Source organism: Cicer arietinum, chromosome 6 (genome assembly GCF_000331145.2).
Source record: "Cicer arietinum cultivar CDC Frontier isolate Library 1 chromosome 6, Cicar.CDCFrontier_v2.0, whole genome shotgun sequence".
NCBI classification, from domain to species: Eukaryota; Viridiplantae; Streptophyta; class Magnoliopsida; order Fabales; family Fabaceae; genus Cicer; species Cicer arietinum.
The window spans coordinates 68,529,239-68,542,610 of record NC_021165.2 but is presented as its reverse complement, the minus strand read 5'-3'; the positions used below and the strand labels follow the sequence as shown (position 1 = coordinate 68,542,610).

General features: G+C 30.1%; 2 protein-coding genes across 5 annotated transcripts; one reads left to right on the top strand and one right to left on the bottom strand.

Moving 5' to 3' along the window:
- The first annotated feature begins 183 nt into the window (after positions 1-183).
- On the top strand, positions 184-3,130 carry LOC101493880 (gamma-secretase subunit APH1-like). 4 transcript variants are annotated; one of them, XM_004507270.4, is made up of 7 exons: positions 184-343; positions 527-682; positions 1,257-1,342; positions 1,647-1,772; positions 2,075-2,202; positions 2,545-2,684; positions 2,895-3,130. In XM_004507270.4, coding segments are annotated over exons 1-7 (750 nt in total). In that variant the 5' UTR covers positions 184-230; the 3' UTR covers positions 2,896-3,130. The 4 variants fall into 4 exon arrangements, with proteins under 4 accessions (XP_004507327.1, XP_004507324.1, XP_004507326.1 ...); XM_004507267.4 differs by having other exon boundaries at positions 2,832-3,130; XM_004507269.4 differs by having other exon boundaries at positions 2,545-2,691.
- Positions 3,131-3,294: 164 nt separating this feature from the next.
- Positions 3,295-6,838, bottom strand: LOC101493349 (calcium-dependent protein kinase 24). The gene is made up of 8 exons (XM_004507264.4): positions 6,157-6,838; positions 5,949-6,072; positions 5,707-5,856; positions 5,462-5,614; positions 4,480-4,595; positions 4,231-4,398; positions 3,880-4,107; positions 3,295-3,791 (listed from the first exon to the last, which is right to left on the bottom strand). Exons 1-8 carry the CDS (start codon positions 6,694-6,696, stop codon positions 3,639-3,641), a joined length of 1,632 nt encoding a protein of 543 aa, XP_004507321.1. The 5' UTR covers positions 6,697-6,838; the 3' UTR covers positions 3,295-3,638.
- Between the last annotated feature and the right edge of the window lie 6,534 nt (positions 6,839-13,372).

Sequence of the window (13,372 nt, the reverse complement as noted above, 5' to 3'; positions counted from 1 at the left end):
GTTTTGCAGGGTGTTTGTTTAGTTTTAAAAAAGAGCGGGGGGGGGGGGGGGTGGCAGGTAAAATTGGGGGGTGCCTGGCTCAAGAGAGTTACAACCGGGCTTTTTGAACCGACCCGGACCAATAATTCGGGTCAAAAGACCCGAATCGTCTTCAGTGGAGGATCTAAGCAAAAAAGGAAAACGAAACACAAGTGTTCATTTCAATCTCTTCTGATTTTATAGAGTGAGAAATGACGGTAGCGGCAGGAATCGGGTACGTGCTTATTGCACTAGGACCGTCTCTCTCCCTCTTCGTTTCCGTAATTTCCAAAAAACCATTCTTAATTCTCACTGTTCTTTCCAGGTACGTCGATTCGATCTCACTCAACTTCACAATCTCACAGTTAATTAACTTTGTAGTTCAACTTAGGTTTTATAATAGTTACTTCGAAATCGAATAATGACGTTTTTTTCTTTCTGTATCGTTTAATTGTGTTATTAGGTTTTTATTATGTAATTTGATTTTTTTTTTCTGATTGCATTGCAGTACATTGTTGTGGCTTATAAGCTTGATAGTGTTGTCTGGAATATGGAGAGGTTTTCTTCCACTCAATTCAAATGCATGGTGGCCTTATGGAATACTCATTTTTTCATCTGTTGCTTTCCAAGAAGGACTTAGGCTTTTCTTCTGGAAAATATTTAAGTAAGCTTAATTTTCCACAATTTTATTTGCAATTGCATTTTTAAGCTATGCTGCACTTACACGGACCCTAGACATGACACTGACAAGAACCGAGACATGACACTCAGCTATATGTAGACTCAGACAATATTTTGAGAAAATGAACGTAATTGGATATAACCACATGTGTCAGTGTTGTGTTGAGACATTGGACACGTGGGCACGCCTTTTATATGAATTATTGGTGTTATGTAGCTTTTTAAGCCATTATTATTGGATTGGATGTTTTTAGAAACTCCTTTACAAATTACAATAGTCAATGAGGTTGGTCTAGTGGAAGCATGCTTCTTTTGCTAGTGAGAAGAATATACACAAGAATACTCTTTAGTGGGAGGTTTCTGGTTCCATTAATTGTGAAGAGTATATCCCTTGCTGAGAGGTTGGATCTTCATTGTTTTGTTAGCTTCAAACAGAAACTTTTTTACAATATGATAAGGAAATTTATGACAAAACTTATTTTGTAATATTATGGTGGTTATTCTTATGCTGCTACTGATTCGGATTAATGTTTTATTTTTTGGTTGGTATTGTGTAGAAAATTAGAAGATATTTTAGATGCTTTTGCTGATAGAGTATCAAAACCACATCTTTTCCTGACAGATAAGATGCTGATAGCTCTGGGTAAGAAAAATGCAGGCTTTTTCTTGCCTGTTTTCCAATCCTTAAATTTTGCATTTATTTCTCAAGTATTTGTTTGACCAGCTTTGAATAAGTCTGTTATATATATGAAGTATAAGATAACTCTTCCCTACTATTTTCCCTTTTCTTTTGGTATTTAACAACATCCTTGATTGAATTTGAGTTAATGATTAAATGAATCTCTTCTTGAGGTGCTATTGAGAAAAGATATGGCTTCTTAGAATAAGATATGTATATCATAAATAATAATCTGTGATGATGAAATGTCTTTTGTATATTTTTGAAGCTGGTGGTTTGGGTCATGGTGTTGCCCATGCTGTGTTCTTCTGTATCAGCCTATTAACTCCTGCATTTGGCCCAGCTACATATTTCGTTGATAGGTGTTCAAAGGTTCCGTTTTTCCTTCTTTCTGGTGAGTGTTTCTCCACTACTGGTTCTCATATGCATGTAAATGAAATGGATGCATAAGATTCTGCAGTTTCTAACTTTTGGGAATTTTGGTTCCTGAGCCTTAACTGTATTTCATTAATATGAATCTATAGAGATGGATTGGAGTTGAATTAAGAGAATCTTGAAGTGGACTATTAAGCCTCACTTTTTGTGCATAACAACACTGACTGGGATTTTTAAATTTGTATAAGAAACCATGTTTTTAATATTTTCATTTCTTTCCTCCAATTAATTAGTTCACCTTTTTTTTTTATATGATTGCAGCCATTATTGCTCTTGCATTTGTCACAATCCACACCTTTTCGATGGTCATTGCATTTAATGGGTATGCAGAGGGGAACAAGGTGGATTGTTATTTTGTTCCCATTGTTCACGTTGTTGCAGGAATGGTGGTAAAATCTCACACTTTGGACACATATATTTCTGCACTATTATTTACAACAGTAACTTATAACCATATATCTTCTCTCCCACTTTTTCGCTTTCTCTTTCTGTTACCAAAGTCATGTTAGCTGCTATTGTCCATCTAATTGTTACAAATTGATATATTTACAACATAGGGCCAGTGCCTGAGCAATGATAAAATGAATCTCTGTACATTGCAATTATTTATGTTGATAATGTTGTATCCTGTGGTACCTATCTGTTTGAATTTATGATTTCCTTGTGATTTTATCTTTCCCTTTTAATTATTATTTAAAATTTTATTAGTTGATTGCTGTTTCCTTATTCAGACAATGGTAAATTTGGCACCTGGGGGTTGCACTGTTGGCATTCCTCTTCTTTATTTCATTGCGATCTTGACCTTGATTCATTGTGGGAGGATGGTTTGGAGAAGATTGACTGATAACCCAATCAGGCCTGGTCACTCGTAGTAAGTGGTAATCTTTTGTAATAGGTCTTGTTAATGATTGCTTCTATCCTCACCATTCTGGTTGGAGTACATTAATTTGCCAGTAATTATATTGCATGGAAAGTGTTTTTTTGACGTTATGCTCCTGTTTCTTATTAAAATGGGTAGGGTTACTGTGGGGCATCAAATCAACTAGAATCAGGTTTGGCTAAATAAAGTCTTTGGCTGCAGAAGCAGGTTTATGGAAGTCTTGGTGAGAGAAGCTGAAGTCTTTAGACATTTTATTTCCAGAAAAACAGAGAAGTAGTTAGATTAGTGAAGAGGTTTGTGTTAACGCCTCACTAGTTGAAATTTATACTCTGTTAAGTGGGGGGGGAGGGGTGTATGTATATATATGTATTCACCTATATATTTTGGAACTGACAGTATATTGGAAATGTTCACTTGCTTTATTAGTTTATTTAAAATCACGTGCATCTAAGTAAATTTAGTCAAGAATACTGAATTCTAGGCCATACAGCGTCTCTCTCATCCTTTTCCCTTATGAAATTTGATTATAATGTAGTTTAAATTTATGTAATGTAATTTAAAGAACTAGAGCCCACATAAACTAAAGGAACGATGCTTAAGAAAACAGAGAACAAACGGAGGAAAAATCTAGATATCACCAACTAACCAATGTGTCATTAGTTAGAATAATCCCATTTTCAAAACCAGTTAATTTCAATCTCTCAAATATTCAGATGATTTTCACAATCACAACAATTAATGAAATAAAATGAATAAATTAATAATTAACAGAGATCACTATATCCAGATGAGGCTTGTTATCCATGCACACTCCCAAACTGTACCCAGCTCAAAATGTTTCAACATATATGCATGCTGCTGATTTATTAATGGTACAGTGCTCTGCATCATATCATATGAACTCTGAATTTTGCCTATACCCACCACATGTAATTTTTGATTTAGTTAGTTAGTAGTTACTACTCCAGCAGATTTGTCTTTAAACATTCTGAAGCTTAATGCATTTAATAATGCTCTTGAATATTGTCGAGATGCCATTTTCCAATCTCCTCCTGACTTCATCATTGCCTTAAATTCCTCAAAACTTATTCGACCATCCTTTAACAAAACAAAACAACTATATGTTATAAAAACTGAACAAGACAGTACATACAAACATCATTTGATAGTTTTGTGTGTATCTTACCTTATCCAAGTCGACGTCATTTAGAATGTCTCTGATCACCTGGTCGTCGGTTGAGTCATCGTCCGATAATGCGTCTTTCAACTCCTCAAACTCAACGTATCCACTCTGATTCTTGTCAAAGAAATTGAAAGCTTCAGAGAGATGCTCATCATTTCCAATTCTTCTCAAATGAACACTCATCGTGATGAACTCTTCACAATTCAAGGTGCCATTTCCGTCAAAGTCTGCCTGTTGTCATGAATTAACAACCAAATTAATTTTTTTTCTTCATTATAGTAACAATGCTCTACATAGAGAAAGTTCAAATAACTAATTCTATATTATAACAATTGTTTAAGGTAAGAAACTTACAGCATCTATTAACATCCTGACATCAGGATCAGGAATAACATGTCCAATCATTGAAAAACCATCTTTGAGCTCTTCAAATGTTAAGTGTCCATTTTTGTCCTTGTCCATCATATCAAACATTTGTCTAAGCCCATCAATTTGTTCATCTGGCAAGTTATCAGCCACAACCTAAAGAAAGAACCAAATTGATTCAGGAGTCTAAGAAATAAAAATCCCTGACCTATGAAAAAAGATCCTGATGAAACTTACTCTAAGGACTTTCTTTTTGAATCTGTTCATCAAGGAGAATTGCTTGATTCTCATTCTCACTTGGTCTCCAAGAGAAACATTTCTACCATGCTCCCTATGTTGTATCCAGGAATGATCTTCACACAGAACAAAACAATTAATTATTAGAACAGGTTTTTCATCATGTCAATAAAACTCAATTTATTAATATTAAATTTACACATAAATTTTTAAGGATAACTTGTAAGTTTACTAAATTACTTTTTGTCAGCAGGTCAAATTATTCCAACATATGTAACAATTTATTTTAAATTCTTTGCATAGTGCCAGCTTATCTATGAGTCCATGTTGTATATTGAACTTATGTACCAAACATCATTATAGAATTGATATCCTCAATTTTTTTTTATTAAATAAGATTTTAGTTTCTTAAAAATTTTCATTTTCATTTTTAGTTCCTGAATTTAGGTTAAGACATTATAAGAAATTTTCCAACAAAAATTTATACCTTTTTAATAAGCGATAAATTAAATATGAATTTTTAAACATCCAAAGCTTAAAAACTCATATTTAATTCATCATTTGTTAAAAAGTTCTAAATTTTTGTAATGTAGTTGTTAAACATGTCCTAAATATTATTTTTTTAAATTATTAAAAAATACGAAAGATACACGATAGTTAGGTTAAGATGAAGGACTACAAATGAAAATGAAATTCTTTTAAAAAGACTAAAAGTTGACGAAATTTTTTACATGGACTTAAAAACAAAATAGTGAAATTTTATTGAGGTTAAAAATTATTTAATCTTTTTTTTTTGTTGAATTATGTTACAGAAGTATTGTTAATCGCAATTAACAAAAAAAAAGGATTTGTTCAAATTTCGCTGTGCTGTAGTGCTATAGCAATAGTGATTTGCATAACAATAGTGATTTGTTCAAATTCTGCTATGCGATAGCACTATAACAACAATTTGACAACACTGTGTTGCCCCATAACAGCTTACCAAGAGCCTCTTGAACTTTGATTCTGGTGTCTGGATCTGGATCAAGCATACGCTTAACAAGGTATTTTGCTTCTTCTGAAACTTTAGGCCAAGGGTCTCTTGTGAAATCAACATTACCCCGGATTATCGCCTGTGCTATGGCTTCTTCAGTTTCTGTAGAAACAAAGAGAAAAACTTAATGAAAAAGAACTTTTTAATTGAAATTTTCTTGACATATATAGAAGTGATTAACAAAAGGGACCAACCTGCCCAAAAAGGTGGAACTCCACAAAGTAAAATATAAAGAATAACACCTGTGCTCCATATATCAATTTCTTGTGAATAGTTACGTCTTAAAACCTCAGGAGCCATGTAATAGGGACTTCCAACAATTTCATTGAATTTTTCGCCTGACCCTACCACATTGTAATGTTTTTCATTCATTATAATTTTATAGTGAAATATGCACTCCAACGAAACAATGATAGTAATCAGAAAAATAATTTACCAGGATTATAGAAAGTGGAAAGGCCAAAATCAATCGATTTTAGTGAAGCTCCCTCAGTTCCATCTGCAAATAAAAAATTTTCAGGTTTTAAGTCCCTATGAATCACACCATGATCATGGCACACCTGCAAAATATACAAAGCAGAATAAGTTCTCAACCTAAAGAAAGAAAGAAAGAAAAGATAAAACATGCATTAGTAAATAATTACCTTGCAAACTTCAAGAATGGTTTTGGCAACATTAGCAGCAGCTCTTTCTGTATAATGACCTTTAGCAACAATCCTATCAAAAAGTTCACCACCTTCACAAAGTTCCATAACAAGATAAACAGCATCTCTATCTTCATAAGCTTCTCTAAAAGAAACAATGTTAGGGTGCTTTGGTAAATGCCTCATTATCTGAACCTCTCTCCTCACATCTTGAATATCAATCTCCGTTCTCAATTTCGTTTTCGCTATCTTCTTACAAGCAAATGCCTCACCCGTTTTAATCTCCACGCAACGGTGCGTCACACCGAATTCCCCTCTCCCTAGCTCTTTCCCCAATTCGTACTTGTCGAATATGTTTCCCGGACTTGGATTCGTCACCACGTTTAGTGGACGCGTCGTCGACACGCTTGACCTACGCGCCGTCGGTGTTGAAACTTCGTGGTGTGGATCGTTTGTTTTATGCTGTTTGTTGTTAATGTTATGATCCCTTGATCTCTTGCGTCCCCCATTTTTTCCTTGCGTTGATACGCAACTTCCCATGGATGATGGATGATGAGACGCACACGCGCCTTTTTTTTATATATTCAATTCAAATTTTAATTTGAATCCGTTAATTAATTGAATGAAATGTGAATGTGAATGTGAATTTGAATTTGAATTTGAATTTGAGTTTGATGATTATGGTTATGTTGGTTGAGTTACCCAATCTCCATGGGAAGATGAAGAAGAAAGGGAGAATGGGAACTAATCTAAAAAAAAGTGGAGAGGAAGAGAATGAGAAAGAAAATGAGAATGCTATATTTGGCTGAAGAGAATACCGTGTTGTGCTGGATCATTGTAAACTATAGTTGGTCCCGCCATTTTCTTAGGACGCATCCGTTACTCATTTCTATATTTTTCTATTCACAACCTTTGCTCAACTTTTTTATTTTTTCAAACACATTTTTAGACACACATTCACAACTAATCATTTTTCTTACAAAGTTTTATCACTATATCTTTTTCTTCTTCTTTCTCACATGTAGCTACCTTTACTTGTGTAATTCCGTTTGAGACTCTTTCGTATACTAAATATAAACATCTATCTTTTTTTAGACAATACTTTTTTTTTTTTTAAATATATTTAACTTATTTCATTAGACCCAACTTCAATAATGTTTTATGATAATGTTTTAACACATTTACCTTCAAAATCTATTAAATCTTTGTAACATAGATACTTTTAATAAAAGACATGTCATAGTGATACTTTTAATAGTAGATGTGTCATAGTATTTAACATATGTTACTATCTGAATGACACATTGATTACAATCAATTGACTCATTTTTACAAATTATTATCGATGTCAATGTGTCATTGTTGTGTTTAATGTTCATGTCAGTTTCCGTGCTTCATGAATTAAAAATACAAAATATTTCTCATACATGATACAAAAATTATCTACAATTCTATATTAAAATTTCAAGAAATTTTGTTTTTGATTTTTACTATAACACACCAAATAATAAATTCATCTTGATGCAAAGTGTGTTCTTGAATTGCAGTGTATAACCAGGAGTTCTACTCTATACATGCAAGAATACGCTTCTCGTGAATTTTAAGGCGGTAAATCAAATTCATATCTGGTTCATAATGAAATAATATTTAAAATGATCGAAAATTTTAGAAATCATTGATAATATTTTTTAGAAGTAATATTTCATCGTCTTTATAGATAAAATGATGATAATATGATTATTATCGATTTAATATGAGATACACATTTATGTGTTCTTAATTTTTTATTGAATTGATATAATTTAAGTTATTATCTAAATCATAGTGAATTTTTTAGCGTCTATTTAAATAACCATCATATATTATGTCTATTTCTAAAAGTAAAGTAAGTAATAGTTAGAGTTTTAAACATTTTTAAACTAATAATTACATCTGAACTGTTTAGTTGAGTTGCCCAATTAGAGCTACCCAATTTCTGTAGCTTCTAATATTTTCTTGGCTTGGAATTTACTAAATGCACGGCAAACACGTAACTAAACCAGCAAAGGAGAAAGATTTCACTTGTAGAAAAGGAAAATAATAATTAATCGTTTATTAAATAAATACTATATATTTTCTCCAAAAAATACTTATATATACATCTATTTAAACTATTTCTACAGTAAAAAAGAGTACGTTTAGTTAATATTTCCAAGCAAGCTGCAAAATATGTAAACTATTTTAATAAGTACTCAAAAATTCCCTAATTATGGCTCACGATTAGGGGTGTGCAACATATATAGTTAATTGGACCATATTGATAAATTGAATTACGTTGTACTAAAAATTAAATTACATATTTGAAACAAATCGGTTAATCAAACTTAATTCCAAAATTACTTTAACCATCTTAAAACTTTTTTAACCTCAATTTAATTTTTATTTTTTGAAAAAAATATATTTTTTTCCTGAAATTTTTTTCGATTTTTCGAAAAATAATCATAACTTTTATTTTGAAATTTTTTTTTTTATCGGGAAACTTTCCACATCTATTTTTCTCAAAAAAATTTTGTCGAAAGAATTTTGAAATTTTTGTTAGAAAAATAATCGATACTATTTATCTCAAACATTTTTTTTATCGGGAAATTTTTTACATCTATTATCCTCGGAAAAAATTTCTAGAAAAAAAAAAATATTGAAATTTTTTTTGTCAAAAGAATTTCAATTTTTTTCTCCCGAATAACTAGTTCGAAACCGTAACTAAAAATTTGTTTAAAATATTAAACTGGTTTATATTTATAAATCAGTTTCAAACCGATTCAGAACTGAACTGAACTTTATTTGAAAATAGTTTTCAATAACTGAACTAAACCATTAATGTGGTTCAATTCAATTTAGTTTTTGCACTATGAACACATCTCTACACAAAATATGCCTAATAAAATGGTGTTTATAATGTTTTTTGGACTTTGTCTTCTTTTTATATCAAAAACAAAATAATAATTGTGTTTGGAAAAAGGATTAGTTCCACTCATGATGCACATTTGGGGTAAAACTCCAATACAAAATCAACGAGTAGTTCATGGTAAACATGCATCCAAACATTCTATTTAGAGATGAAAGTAGGTTAATTTGTCCGACAGAGGTCTATGGGATAAACTATTTAAGCCCTAGTTTGATCCGGTTTATTTAATAAAAATGTCAAATTTAAACTTTTTAAAGAGTTCATTTATCTAAATAGACAATACTTAATTTTTTTTCAAAACCTATAAAATCTGACAAGTCAATCTCTTTATGTAACATAGTTTTTATTTATTTATTTTGCTATTTCAATTGACTTATATAAGACTTAAAGTGTATTAGGGTTGAATTTGATAAGTTGTTTACTTATTTAAAATCTATAATCTTGTTATAATGTTATTGAATCTACTTCTTAACTTAAAGTTTAAGGCCTATTTGGTTGTATTATTTACTTAATTTCAATTGTCCTATTACAATAGAAATTTAATTGATGGATTATATTTAGTATAGTTGTAGATTGATAGGCTTTTTGACTTTTAGCCTATTTAATTATAATTGTATTTAAAGTTTTGATATGAAAAAAATATACTTTTAGACTATGATAGGATTTTAAAAAGGTCATGTCAAACCTCACAAAATAACTATGCCAAGTAATTAGGTCAAGTTCAGGCTACAAATTTTCAAAACAAACTAAACTTATTTAACCTAAGTCTAGCCTGATCCGGCCCTACCCATTTCATACCCCTAATTTTGTACTCTCTTCGTCTCATAATCCATTTATAAAATATATTCGTTCTAAAATGATTAATCTATTTTAATTTTCAATGTAATATTATCTACTATTTTTTTTTATTGCATTCCTTACATTAATGGTAATAGAAAATGGACCGATACTTGATAAAGATAGTTTTGTAAAATTATTATTTTCTCTCTTTATTTATTTTTCATAATTTGTATGTAATAATCAAATGAGTCAATTATTGTAGAACAAAGTAAATATAAATATTTGTCTAATGATATGCTTGGTTCAACAGAGGGAAGAAGAGGGGAGGAGAAAGATCTTAATGGAGGGGGTGAGAAAAGATGCGAGCAAGATTGATCCAAACATATTGAGATCTAAGGTGGATTTAAAAATGAAGTTTTATTTATTTATTATTAATAGTAATATTTTAGAAAACGTAATATATTTTTATTTAAATTTAAATTTTGGGATTTTTTGGGATGCAAAATCATTTAATAAAGGATTGAAATCAATTTTGTTTGATATATTTTTTTATTGACAATAAAGTCAATCCGTTTAATCTTTGTTGAGACATTGTTGATCTTAAATAAAATTTTATTAATTTTAATTTAAAAAAACTTCTTTTGTTTTAGCCATCGTTACATGAATCGTTAACATTATTCTATAAATAATGTGTTGGACAAAAATAAAGTATTTATATATAATTAAGTATATCAATTGATGTATATTTTTTCCTTGTTTTATTACTTTTATAATTTTAGTTCTATAAATAAAACAAAGAAAATGATAGGTCCCACATAAGTAGTTCAATGAGTTAAGGGACATCGATACGTATTAAGGAGGAGGTCCTGAGTTCAAACCCAAACAAATTAACATAACTAGTTATTTTTAACTTAGAAAAAAAAAAGCTAGAATTTTTAAGTTAACATCACTCTATAGGTAAAAAAAAAATGAAAATTTTGAGGCTTTAGGCTCTCGTGGCCTAAGAGGAACTAAAAATATTATCTTTCTCCTCTCCTCTCCTCTAAGATATTTCCTCCCCTCTAAAATATTTATTTTCAACCAAACACACCCTAAATGCATCTAGTTTGGATTGGCATATACAGTGATCATCTCATGTATTTCTAATGTGAAATTACTAAATTTAGAAAGTGTGGTTTTCGTCCTACCGCTCGTCTGTTGTCAATTCATTATGTGGCCAAACCCCAAACACTAGGGATGGAAACAGGGCGGGAACCATTTTAAGCATTATCAACTCCGCACCCGCAACTTCAATATCGCCCCTACCGCCACACCCGTATCCATCGGGGGGTGACTTTTTAACATTCACCCCCACACCCAACGGGGACAGATTTCCCCGCCCCACACCCACCCCCACTCTAAAAATTAGAATTTATTTATTCATAATATAAAAAGTCAATAATTCGACTAAATAGTAGCATTCAACCTAAGTTCTAAAATTATAATAATCAAAATAATAAAGTCACAATATCTCAAAATTTGTTTAAATTTCTTACAAGTCACAATATTTTCATAATTTCAAACTCTTTAGAAGTGAAAATATCAATTCGAACAAAAGTCTATTGGAACGATCTTTGGGGATTTCATCTGTCATATTATCATTTGTCTCATCATAAGGTGTTTGCACAATTTTATTTGGTGTGGAAACATTAACTAACAAATTACAACTTTCATTCATAGTTGGTTGATGTGAACTTTCTTCTGAAATAAATTAACATTGTAGTGGTTGAGAAGTGCCTTCAATTTCTATTTATATATTTTGTAAAGTTGCACATAAAAACAAATTAAATTCATGAATTCATAAATAATTTTATGAATATTATTACTAATAAAAAGGCATTACTCAGAACTAATTTACCAATAAAAGCAGAAAACCTAAAAACAAACCTTAAAATTATAGCGGCGAAGAGAATAAAAGAAGAGAGTAAGTGTCGTTGTTATTAAGAAAATATGTATTAAGAATAAGAGAACAAAGACGACACATGAAGAATGACGAAGACGGTGGCAACAAAGAAAAAGAAGAAAAATTGATAAAATTTGGATTTTGTTACTACTTTAAGATATATAAAGATATTTAAGTAATTGCGTTAATGTCGGATGGATGCAGCCTGCGGGGCGGATTTGACGGAACCCGCCTCCGCACCCACTCGTAACTTAAAAGTAGAGAAAATCTACACCCAAATCTATTAAAAACGATTTTTCCTCGTTAAATACGGGGCGAGTCAGAGGCATTTCGGATTCAATTGTTATATCTACCAAACACCCACTTAGATTTTCTTTTGGCTTGGATTTTACTAAATGCATGGCAAGTCACGTAAAAAAACTATCAAAGGAAGATTTCAGTTCAGTTGTATTAAAGGAAAAATAAATAATTAAACACCTGCCGATTAATTCTAATATATGCATAGTTGTGTATAAATAATTTCTATGATAAAAAAGATAGTGTAATGTTTAAAATATTTTCATGAAAGTAAAGTAGCTGATAATTTTGAAAAAATATATCAATAAACATATCGACATAAGGTAAATACAACTTTATTATAAACTATTTTTATAGGTTTTAAAAAATTCACTTATTGAATGCGTTTATTTGATCTTAAATAAAAATGATTTTTAGTTTAGAAAATTTATAGATTATCTTGTAGAAATATATTTAAAAATAATTTTTTTTTTGTTTGTTTATTATCATAAAAATGATTTTCTTAAAAAAAATAATTTTTAATGTTTGTGTACAATTTTATAAAAAGTTATTTTTTAAACTATAAAATTATCATTAAAGATGTGACTTTTCTAAATACAATAATTTCTCTCTTTTCTAAAATTGCCAATTGCCATAAACATGATGTCATAGTTTGATTATCCATAGTCATTAAGACAATATTTAGTAAACAATTGAAATATTTCAAACTAATCACTTTAAAGTTTATTACTTTAATCTATTTCTTAAACTCATTTTAAAATTGATTAATGTACCTCAAATATTCATCGAAAAGCAATAAATACTCACAAAAGCAAAAATAAATATGCATCAAATAAATTAGAAAAGATAAAACGATTCAAATAAAAAAAAATAAAAAAAAAAACAAAAAAACTACGTTGAAAAATCGCAAAAAGAAGAAAACTTGTAAAAGAAAATCCAATAAAAATTGATGGAGAGCAATTTTGAATTTTTCAAAAAAAAGTAAAGATAATTAAATTATTTTTTTCCCATCAATGAGTTAATTCCATATTTTTAAATTAAATGACATCTTTCTAATGGAGAGGCAATCATAAAAACTTACTATTTTTAGCTAAAATAATAACTTTTTTAACAAAATGATTTTTCAAAAATATAACACAAGCATCATTAAATAATAAAAAACGGTTTTTGATTTGAAAAAATCCGAATCAAAGGCACCCATGTTATAAGATAAGCCTAAAGTAAACTATATATTCTTCTAAAAGCAGCCTTAG

Bases quoted from the DNA above. Each gene is read 5' to 3' on its own strand.
- LOC101493880 (XM_004507270.4), top strand. From the start codon at position 231: ATGACGGTAGCGGCAGGAATCGGGTACGTGCTTATTGCACTAGGACCG. The intron at 1,343-1,646 runs GTAAGAAAAATG...ATATTTTTGAAG, and splicing joins TAAGATGCTGATAGCTCTGG to CTGGTGGTTTGGGTCATGGT. The intron at 1,773-2,074 runs GTGAGTGTTTCT...ATATGATTGCAG, and splicing joins TCCGTTTTTCCTTCTTTCTG to CCATTATTGCTCTTGCATTT.
- LOC101493349 (XM_004507264.4), bottom strand. From the start codon at position 6,696: ATGGGAAGTTGCGTATCAACGCAAGGAAAAAATGGGGGACGCAAGAGA. The intron at 4,399-4,479 runs GTAAGTTTCATC...TTCTTTCTTTAG, and splicing joins TCAAAAAGAAAGTCCTTAGA to GTTGTGGCTGATAACTTGCC. The intron at 4,108-4,230 runs GTAAGTTTCTTA...TCATGACAACAG, and splicing joins TCAGGATGTTAATAGATGCT to GCAGACTTTGACGGAAATGG.